This window comes from Fusarium phalaenopsidis (assembly GCF_050370095.1).
Source record: "Fusarium phalaenopsidis strain FUZ10S chromosome Unknown contig_32302, whole genome shotgun sequence".
NCBI lineage: Eukaryota > Fungi > Ascomycota > Sordariomycetes > Hypocreales > Nectriaceae > Fusarium > Fusarium phalaenopsidis.
Genome location: NW_028145405.1, coordinates 6127341 through 6138302, shown reverse-complemented (window position 1 = coordinate 6138302; position 10962 = coordinate 6127341). Strand labels below are relative to the sequence as shown.

At 53.3% G+C, this 10962-nt stretch overlaps 3 protein-coding genes across 3 annotated transcripts; 1 reads left to right on the top strand and 2 right to left on the bottom strand.

Annotated features, from left to right (window-relative positions):
- Positions 1 to 1635: 1635 nt before the first annotated feature.
- LRP88_09256 (peptidase S8/S53 domain-containing protein) lies at positions 1636 to 2947 on the bottom strand (the record flags this gene model as incomplete). Its single annotated transcript, XM_083245745.1, has 3 exons — positions 1636 to 2205; positions 2257 to 2610; positions 2660 to 2947. 3 exons carry the CDS (start codon positions 2945 to 2947, stop codon positions 1636 to 1638), a joined length of 1212 nt encoding a protein of 403 aa, XP_083100239.1.
- A 1019-nt stretch (positions 2948 to 3966) lies between these two features.
- On the bottom strand, positions 3967 to 6339 carry LRP88_09255 (mRNA splicing protein SPP382; the record flags this gene model as incomplete). Its single annotated transcript, XM_083245744.1, has 1 exon — positions 3967 to 6339. The coding sequence occupies one exon, from the start codon at positions 6337 to 6339 to the stop codon at positions 3967 to 3969; it is 2373 nt and encodes a 790-aa protein (XP_083100238.1).
- A 1704-nt stretch (positions 6340 to 8043) lies between these two features.
- Positions 8044 to 10765, top strand: LRP88_09254 (armadillo-type protein; the record flags this gene model as incomplete). Its single annotated transcript, XM_083245743.1, has 3 exons — positions 8044 to 8100; positions 8155 to 10686; positions 10739 to 10765. The coding sequence occupies 3 exons, from the start codon at positions 8044 to 8046 to the stop codon at positions 10763 to 10765; spliced, it is 2616 nt and encodes an 871-aa protein (XP_083100237.1).
- Between the last annotated feature and the right edge of the window lie 197 nt (positions 10766 to 10962).

Sequence of the window (10962 nt, the reverse complement as noted above, 5' to 3'; positions counted from 1 at the left end):
GGTGATGTCAGGCTCTCACGGCGAGAGAGAGGAGCTGGCTGCTGACTCTGACTGACCTGAGGGGGAGGGTGAGAGAGGGTTAGCGAGCGGCAGCGGCAGCGCGCCAACGACCTAACATCCACTGTGTGGCAGCAGCGCAGGACACGCACACCCGACGCACGCACACACACACACAAGGCAGAAACAAGAAAATCAACGGGTTCGATCCTAACCCAGAATAGAGAAGGGTTCACACGCACGCGACAATGCGGCTGAGGGAAATTGGCACAGGACAGCTAAAGGACGGGGAGTTTGCGGCGGCTGCAGCGGTTGGCTGGTGGATGGTTGCAGACGCCTCGTCTGCGCTTTGGCGGCCTCAGGCTGGTATTCTCATGAGCCTGGGAAACAGTTGGTTATCTCTGTCGAAGGGCTCTTCTATCTTAGAATCATTCAGCTCCCTCATCACTCAGGTAGGCCGCTTGCGTGGACGAAACATTCAGCGTTTCCAAAAGCGTACACCGAAAGCAGTAGCCGCCTTGTGCGCATCAGCCCAAACGCATGTGCGCCAGTGGGGGGTACCCTCGACTCAAGCAACTTATGGAGCCCTGGGGCAAAAAGGGGGACAGACGACGACGCGAACGGCAAAGGCTGTAATTAACAGCTGCAGGTTTGAATTGCAGACCAGCCGATAAACCCTAGATCGATCCTTTACCTGTGCATAACCGATGAACGAGGGTTTGTTTACAAGCTGTTGTTGTCAGGTCACACGAGTTGCCAGGCCAGCTAAACACCAGAGCTGGAGCTGAGCTGGTTCACGTGGTTGCGTCTTATCAACTGAGACGACTCAGGTCAGATGTCAGCTTGAACAATAACGAACGTCAGCATGGTCCAAATAACAAAAGCTTTACTCGACGACATCACCAGAGAATAGTCACATTCAACCATGACCCAAGATCTAACCAGATCTACTCCTGCACAACTCATCACACCAAACATCTATCCATCTTTTCCCAGAAACGCCCCATGTGCCCTCCATCTTCCCCGGTCCCGGGCCATCTCATCACGGACCGCCTCGTTTCTCCTTCCATGCCCCCCCAACCCTGGACTGCCACGTTTTTTCCCGTGTCCGCGCCATCGCTGCAATCGACAATGCTGAGTGGGCGCAGGCGACAACCTGGCTCTCGCGTGGCGCCGTGTCTGTCTTACTCGGGTGATGCTGTGCCTCGGCACGTGTGATTTCTGCGACAGAGATATTAACAATTAGGGAATCATTCACCAGTTCTTTCGCCAATGCCTTTAGTTAGCCAAATTACTTACCCTAGCCCTTGAAGAACACCCAGACCGATCAGCGGGCCAGCCCTGAAGTCATCATGATCAGGGTTGCAACTTGGTCCAGGGTAAAAGCAAGAAAAGAGGCAACCACTTACCATGGTCGTCACTGTTTCACAGCATACTGCCATGCCATGTAGGCTTATTGTATCATGCACTTCATCACAGTAGGAAAGTTCAATACGATTGGACAATTAATTTCAACAAGCAGTTCTCAAACATCTAAAGAATACAGGTATAGAAACATTCCTCTAAGAAGTAGAAGCCAAAGATCCAGCAAGCCCAACTTCAACATCGTGTACCCAACGAGCATATCCCACTCCTTGCCTAACCAGTCTTGGACAGCTTACTTTCCGGAACCCCATTGAAGGCCAGCAAGTTGGGGCTTCCAGTTCCCCTATTAGCCACAACGTTCTTAGTACCCAAACTCTTGATCCTCTTGGTCACATCAGCTGGTGTCGGCAGCTTCTCCAGGGCCATCAGATACAGTGCTAGACCCGCGACGTGGGGACATGCCATGCTCGTCCCGCTGATGGTCTCTACCGCGGTATCGCTCCCAATCCACGTGCTCATCACATCAACACCCGCAGCAAAGATATCAACCACGGCGCCGTAGTTGGACCAGCTGGCACGCACGTTGTTCCTGTCGACGGCAGCCACGGTGATGGCGTTGGGTGCAGAGGCTGGGGAGACGTCGCGGGCGTCTTTCTCTTCATTGCCTGCTGCTACAACTGTGAGGATACCTGCGCGGTAGGCATTCTCGATGGCCGCGTTGAAAGCCGGGGAGCGTCCGCCGCCGAGGGACATTGAGACGACTGAGTTTTGGGCACGGCCGGGAGTGTTGGTGATGTTGGTGACGGCCCATTCGAAGCCGTCGAGGATTACATCGGTTGTTGACTGCTGACCTTAGCAAGGGGCAAACATCTGCTGAGGAGCGAAGAAACTTACACCACTGTTGTGAAAGACCTTGACAGCAAGCACACTGGCGTTCTTGGCGACACCAAACTCCCTGCTGGCAATGGTCCCCGCGCAGTGCGTTCCATGACCATTCGCATCGACAAACTCAGTGTGAGGGAGAGCGTTGTATCCAAGATGAGCCCGCCCCTCAAACTGGGTATGGTTACAGTTGACACCAGTATCGAGAACGTACGCCCACGTGCCATTCCCGGAAGAGTTGTCGTAGCGATACTCGTGCCAGTTGGGAGTGCGATGCGAGATGGATCCAAGACCCCAGGGCGCAGGGCTCTGAGTGATGACTTGCTGGTAGAGCTCAAACTTGCGGACTGGCTCGACAGCGATGACCTATTGATGTGAGACTGCTGAGCAAACGCTCTTGGCTGTAGAGACTTACATCGTCACTGGCCTTGATCTCCTTGATAGTCTCCTTGTCAAATTCACCAGAGTACCCCTTAAAGTTGTCACTCCAGATCTTTTCGACACCGTTCTCATCACGACGGTGCAGACTGCGCTTGTGAACATGCTCGACCCACGAGAGATGGTTCTCGATCTGGACTTCGACGATCTTGGGCTTTAGGGTGATGATGTACTTGCCCTCGACGACATCAGGGTCTTTGGATCGAGGGCTGGGGGCGGCGAGGACCGCGGGGAGGAGAGCCAGGAGGAACTTGAGGGAGAGCATGTTGTTGATGTAGGAGAATGTGGTTGTTGTGATGCTGTTGGGAACTGATGATGATACTTGATAGAAGAGAGGAGGAGTGCTCCCTTCTTATAAGATAATTGTCCTCATCTCGACATCTGTCGAGGTTGAATATCTTGTTGTCAGCGCAAAGGCTCCTTGCCAGAGGCCTCATTTTCCAACATCGTGTACACAAAATCTCCCCATGTCTTCGTTGAACTCGCACACCCGCGACGATCTCAATTACCCTCACCTACCAAAACAACACCCGGCGACTCCGTCGTGACATCCAAAACTCACAGTTCGCGAATACTTCCATCATCTTGTCTACGTTACACCTGCCTCAACATCACCTCCGAGTCTCCGGACCCGAACGACACGTTTTTCGCGTCAGACGACAATTTCCACATGTGCATTTCAATGCTGGATCTTGAGCAACAGAGAGAAAAATGAGACATGGATGTCAGAGTTGAGATTGTACAGAGCTTCTGTTCCCGCAGGTGTAGTTGACGCCACTCTTCCGAATATCGACAACGCCCGTGTTGGACCAAAAAGCCACTGGCGTCGATCAGATTCGCTTATGAGGGTTACGTACATGGGAAAGTTGAACAAGACAATGAGAAAGCAGAAATTTCCATGGAAATTGGAGCTGAGTCTGACGACTCTCGTTTACGCCATGTCTTGAGGGGCGTTGGTAAAGGGGCTTGTGGAAGCTGATGGCGAAGAACCCCTATTTTGCACCAACTTCTCTGGCTGGCCTCGTGTGCTTCCCCAATGTATCAGATATCAAGAGGCAAATGCTCGGACAAGTCGTTCTACGGAAATGCCGAAGCTGAGCAGAGTCAAGGCGATGGTACTGAGACAGGAGGCGAACAGTTGCGTGGATGGTCAACCGGGTTCTCTCGGAGAACCCTCATTTCTTATTCTATGACTTGGGCATAGTTCTACCAACATCCTTGATACCACCGAGACAATGTTTCCATGTCCTCCTCGGCCCTGAAGCTAACGATGAGAACCGTCTATTATGCTCCCGCAACCGCCTTGGCCATTACCCGTAGTCCCTTGTCAAACTCGGACTTTATGGATCTCATCTCGGCGACCTCCTGGGGCAAAACACCCCTCCACCATCCATACCACTCGGCGACCTCGCTCAAGTCAGCCTCGTCGAGGGTGAGCCACTCCGTCAACTTCTTGTGCCACATGGGAAACAAGTGTTGCATGAGCACCTCGGCGATGACCCGTCTACCCAGCATGGGCGTCCACTTGAGGATTCCCGTTAGCACCGGCAGGTAAGGTTCCTGATCGGCAGGGTCCACGCGGAAATTCCGACGTAGGTACTTGCCCATGGACGGCAGGACGTGCGACATGACAAGCGGACGCCACTGGTCTCCAAGAACACCCTCCCAGTCAGTGAGCCCTGGGAAGAGGCCTCGTTCAAACTCCCATGCATCGATGAGTTGTCTGAACTTTCTTCGGATATCGGCCACAAGGCCAGTGCCCTTGGGGTCCAGATGATATGATGGCAAGTACTGAAGCCAGGGGAACAGCCAAATATGCGGGAGATGGCTTTGACGCCTCTTCTTTGGGTTCCAATCTGACACTGCCGTCTCCAACTTTCGAGCGATATTGTCAATGAACTGCGCGCGGATAAAGGGAGGTAGAAGATCATCCCAAGCCTCCAAGATACTGAGCATGGATGTTGGGTCAAGAACATCCCAAGAACGAACTGCAGCGAGGGCTTTGGGAAGCCAGTTCTTGTACATCATACTCTCGTATGGAGTTGTAGACTTGTGATGGCGGCGATAAACATCGTCTTCATTCACCGCCGATGACTGCCACTTGCCCAGAGATTGGCTGTCTGATTTTGTCGGCATAAATAGGGGTAGTAGGCCTTTGAGCTCTGAAGCGAACCGGGTAGGTTCCTTCAGAGGATCCCAGTCTGCCTCCCGAAGGAACGGATGGATGGCTGCAACTGCGATATCGGTAATCTCGGCGGTTGCGGCTTTGAGTTCGAGGGCCTTCTGTAGACAGCCGATGACCTGGTCCCAGTCGGCCGTTGCAAGCTCGCCGTTGACAAGTTGCGAGAACACCTGCAACCTTTCAAAGTCTGACCGCAAATCGTCCATCTCTTGTTCCTTCTCCTTCAGCTCCAAGTCGATCCATGTCTTTCTCTCCTGCAAGCTCTTCCACTCGTCGGAAAAGGCCAAGAGATCGGCTTGAGCTCTCTTGACCAGTTTTCTTGCCTCAATAACCTCTGAAGACTCTGGTGTCGCCGTACCCGTAGTTGGCGTCATGATGCCGCTCGTAGATGTCAGCATCTTGCTACCCGGCCCTGTCATGTCGAGGATCGGGGCGAATGCATCTGGGATATGAAGGCCAGGAGCAGCGGCCTTGAGCTCCTCTGCAGTCAGGTACTTTGGTTTCTGACGTCGCGGCGTACTAGCTGCGCTGTCGAACGCAGCCCCAAGTGACTTGGCCTTTGCCTTCTTCCGTCTCTTATTCTTTTCCTCCTCGTCGGAATCAACCACAACTTCGCCCCGTAGCTGCGCTTGCCGCTTCTCCTCCTGTCGTTCCTGTTCTGACTTTTCCTTGACGGCACCTAGACCTCTGCCTTGTGGACGAAGGTGCGCCTCGATGATAATATTTCGTCCCTGGCCCTCTTTACCCAGACCTTGCCCCTCTTTATAACCCATTTTTGCCATCATTCGAGCACCAAAAGACTTGGGATTGACCTTTCCCTTGGCACCAAAGGCGCTCGGTTGAGGCTTGTTACGTGGCGTTGGAGAGCCATCGTTCTGTGGGTTTTTGAGCACCGGCTCGTTCGCAGAAGATGGAACAAAACCCATGCCGAGAGGATTCTTTCCATCAAAACGGGTTCGAAAGGTTGGGAATGATGGTGCGTCAGCGCTCCCACTTCGACTCGAGTTCTGCGTATCGTCGTTGCGCCCGAAAGCTCTCGCTGCGCCAAATCCAAGTCCTACGCCGCGCGCTTCTTCCTCGTCCTCGTCCTCGTCGTCATCTTCGTCCATGGCATTGCCTCCTAAAACTGGCCTGTTGTCTTCGGAATCTTCATCTTGGGCATCTTCTTCTTTGTCGCTGCCCGCGCCCGTTGAAACGAAATTCATGCCTTTGTTCCTCAGGGTCGTCTTCTTCCATTTCCTGGCGGGGCCATCGTCCTCGCTGTCGGAGCCAAAGATACCCAGTGCCGCCTTTTCCTTGTTGTTGCCTCCAACGCGCCGCCGTTTTCGAGGGTTGAAGTCTCCAAAGTCGTTGTCGGCGTCGAGTCCAGGCGCGAGGTACTCATCTTCGGATTCAGACGCGGAGGAGGAGTATTCTGCGGCGGCGGCTTTGGTGAGTCTTGAGGGATCGAATGACGATCGCGTAGACCCGTCCATGGTGGGAATTTTGAAACAGAACGCCCGCGATGTTGGTGATATGTGTGTCTAGTGCGAAAGTGCACAATTAGTGGTGTTGAAGAAGGACCCGCGACGCGAAAGGCAGAAGCATCGGCCAAGCTCGAAGCTCAGACATGACGATGCTTGCCAGAAAATGTTATCTTATCAATGCGCACGTGACTGCTGCCTGCCAGGTATCACCTCCATCGCCAGTTTGAAGAGCACAATATTGGCTGATGATCAGTCATTACATGTTTTTCTCAAGGCAATATGAGAACTTCAATACTTGATAATAATATTTTTGCTTTGAAATACCGTTTCTCTATTCGCTTGTGCTTAGCATAAAAGTCTTTGTCGATATCTGTCAGCAATGTGGCAATCACCAACATGGGCTGTCTGACAGCCAAGGGTCCCTGGAATTCGGTTATGGGGCCTCATCAGCCACGTCAACACTCAGATGAATATCTTTGCCACGCAATTGAAAGCAGGGCGAGATGCAAGTATGAAACTTGCGGAATCCTTGATTCCATACAAATTGTAGACGTCATCCAAGTCGTTCCTCGAAACGTTCCGAAAGTTTTGTTGGTGTATGCAGCGTGGAGGAATGTTACACATGGGTAAAGCCAGTAATTGTGGCTGAGGTTGAATCGTTCAAGCTTTCACGTCTGTGAACATAAAATCATGTACTAGCAAGATAATAAATGTTCAAGCCCGATATTTCCTTGTGCTGGCCATGATCACCTGTTCACATACGGATAGCGTCTCTCAAACATGATCAACTTGACATGAAGATTGTTGATGTTCGCTGACCCTTGCAACGGTGAGTGTGGCTGCGTCTGTTTCTGGGGCAATGGGCTAGATTGGGCGTCAATAAATGGTGCGCAACCAGAGGACAACACAACAGCCCCCCAATGGAGGGCAGCGATTTCGGGTCAGTGGCACCGCATTTTACTCGATTTAATATTTGATAGAACCCCTCCTTTCCCGAAACGAAACCTGCCATTGACTGTCACAACTCTTTTTGATTTTCTCCGACAGCTTACTACGTATTTGCTGTCCATCCATCGCAGTAGGTCCCTTGACTCCTCATAATCTCCCGCTCCAAGCCCCTCAACCCCTGTTCATCAGGTGACAGGCGCTTGTTGACTTCCACTTCCTTCCCCTCCACTCCAACAAACGAAACAAGAGCCTCGCTCGTCCGTCTCGACAACAAGGATTCAATTCTGGCGATAGCTACAGTACCTGCTTGGTGCCCAGTAGTGTCAGACTGATCTGTTGCTCTTGGACCCTCTGTTTCTGGACTTGGACTTTATCAAGTTCTCGGGCTCTTCTTGTGGCACCTTCCCGCATTCACTAACCGTCGCTGCCTCCTGCAGAAAGAACAAGGCAGTCGCTTTGTTTCCTCCTTTATCCACGCGACCACCACCGAACGCCTCTCCTCCAGTTGATACCCGCCACTCTACCCATCGCTTTGATTCTTTGGTATGTTTATTCTTCGTACAAAAGGAGCCTCTGGCTTCTGCCCGCTACGGCTCCTTGAATTCCTAAACCAATATGGAAGCCCCAAAGCGCTCCCGTTTATTCCAGAAGCTAATCGCCTGGATAGTCCAGGCCTTAAAACCCAAGAAGAAACGACACACTCCTCCCGAAAGATACCCCCTCTCGAGCTCTGCGCAGTACCAATTCTCCGACAACCACATAATCATGGCCGACGAAGATGACTATAGCTCCATCCCTTTGCAGGACCGCTTCCCCCACAAGGTACGCGCTTCAAACCCCCCCACGAAGTTCCCGACTGACGAGATGCATGAATAGGTCTGGAAGGTGAGAAAAGGAGCATACGAAGAAGCCGCCAAGCTATTCGAGAAGTCCCCCGACGAAGCCGATCCGTGTTTTCGACCGTTTCTGAACGACCCTGGCTTGTGGAATAAGGCCGTCCTCGATTCCAACGTCGCCGCCCAACAAGAAGCTATCATCGCCTTGTGCGCATTCCTCAAGTTTGGTGGACGAGACTGCTGTTTAAGGACGCGAAACCAAACCATCACTCCTATTGTCGAGAAGTGTCTCTCGTCAACCCGAGCCGCTACCAAGCAGAATGCTATCGAAGCTCTGCTCCTCTATATCGAACTCGATGTCGCTGGGCCTGTCATCGAGGACATGCTACCAGGCTTGTCAAACAAGGTCCCCAAGAACGTCGCTGCGACCCTACACGCCCTCACACAAATCTTCCACAACTACGGATGCAAGATCGTTGATCCTAAGCCTGTTCTCAAGGCTCTCCCCAAAGCTTTCGGTGCTGCCGACAAGAATGTCCGTGCTGAAGCCACGAACCTCACAGTAGAGCTCTACAGATGGCTGCGGGAGGCTATGAAGCCCATGTTCTGGGGTGACCTGAAGCCTACCCAACAAACAGATCTAGAGGCGCAGTTCGAGAAGATCAAGGCTGAGGGCCCCCCTAAGCAAGAACGTCTGCTCCGATCGCAACAAGAAGCCATCGATGCTGCACCTGAAGGTGGTGAAGAGGGCGTGGAAGGCGAGGAGGAGGGCGAGGATGTCGGTGAGATGGACGCCTTCGATCTGGCAGAGCCTCAAGATATTACCAAGAAGATCCCGCCCAACTTTAGCGACCTGCTCGCTTCCTCGAAATGGAAGGATCGAAAGGAAGCCGTCGACGGCCTTCACCAGGCCCTCAATGTTCCTCGAATCAAGGAGACAGATTTCAACGAGATTACCCGAGGGCTGGCCAAGTGCATGAAGGACGCCAATGTTGCGGTTGTTACTCAAGCTGCATTCTGTATCGAAGCTTTGGCCAAGGGTTTGCGCAAGGGTTTCGCCAAGTACCGCACCACCGTCATGCAGCCCATCATGGACCGCCTGAAGGAGAAGAAGGCCTCAGTTGCCGACGCTCTGGGTGCTGCTCTCGATAGTGTCTTTGCTTCTACTGACCTGACTGAATGTCTCGAGGACATCACCGCTTACCTGAGCAACAAGAACCCTCAAGTCAAGGAGGGCACCATGAAGTTCTTGATTCGATGCTTGCGAACGACGCGCGACGTGCCCAGCAAGCCAGAGCAAGCCACCATTTGCGAGTCCGGCAAGAAGCTGTTATCCGAGTCGAGTCCTGCGCTTCGAGATGGTGGTGCTGAGATTCTTGGTACCGTCATGAAGATTATTGGCGAACGTGCCATGACACCGCAGCTTGAAGGCCTGGACGACATCCGCAAGAACAAGGTCAAGGAGTTCTTCGAGGCAGCTGAGGTCAAGGCCAAGGAGAAGCCGAAGCCTAAGCCTGCTGCTGCACCTAAGGCGGCTCCGCCCAAGAAGGTCATGGGTGGTGGTAAGAGGCCGATGGCCAAGAAGGCTCCTGCTGCTGCTGTGATGCCTCCTGAGGACCCTCCCCTCGCCCCTCAGCCTACGTCTCGACCAGGCGGACCAGCTAGACTTGGAAAGCCTGGTCTTGCTGGACTCAAGGGCCCTCAGAAGAGGACTCTGGGCGGACCTGGCTCCCCTCGTCGAGCTCCTGCAGCCCCTGTCATGCCCGCCGAGGATGAGCCAGCGCCGGCACCTCAACCTCGTCTTGGCCTTTCCCGTGGACTGGCTGGCCGCTCTCTTGCGAAGCCTGCTGCAGCGCCACGCCCAGTTTCGCCAGCCTCACCCCCACCTCTCACTGGCATGTCCGCCGTGGACCGTGCCGAACTTGAAGAGCTGCGAACAGCCAACGAGCGACTTCTCCGCCAGGTTGACGATATGCGCCAAGAGAGAAGCAAGTTCATGTCCGAGATTCAAGAGCTCAAGAACCAGAACGCTGGTCTCATCGAGGACCACACACGAGATGTGCTAAGCATCAAGGCCAAGGAGACACAACTCGTGCGAGCGAGGAGTGATGCGGAGGCTACCGAGCAGGTTAACGATCGACTGAGGCGTGAACTTGAACGACTCAAGAGGGCTTTGAGCCGCGCCGAGGCCGAAGGAATGCACAGCCCTGGCCTTGCTTCGCCCACGCACGACGATGTCTACCGAGACAATGGACCTGGGTCTGCGAGCCGCCATAGAATGAGCATGACCAGCACCATGTCCGAAGAGAAGGAGAACGGCGAGCCCATGGTTCCTCGTAACAAGCTGAGTCCCGAGATGCGATATGCTGGCAGCTCGGCATCATCAGGCCGCGGCTCTCCAGCTAGAGGCTTCAGAAACGTTGCATCCTATCGCGATGACGACCACTCATCTGGCATTGCCCAACGACCAATGTCTTCACTGCCCCAGCCAACAGGTGGTAATGGTGTTGAGAGCTGGAGAAGAGCAGCCGAGGTGACGAGCCAATTGAAGGCCCGAATTGAACAGATGAAGGTGAATCCACACTCTGACGAGACATTGCCTCCAGACACTGACATTTCCCCAGGCCAAGCAAGGGCTCGCTCGACCCTGATAGACTAACAAGCTCAAAGTACGGATCCGTTTGCTGTAAGACTTTGTAATGATGATGATATTTTGGGTGGTTCATCGCGGAAAAAGCTGGGGTGGTATGGATCTGGGACAGACAAGGTCCTGGTTCTGGGTTGCATTTTACTACGGCGTTGGAACTCAATACCACCATCTGCTTTGCTTCGAGAGGGTCTGATAGAG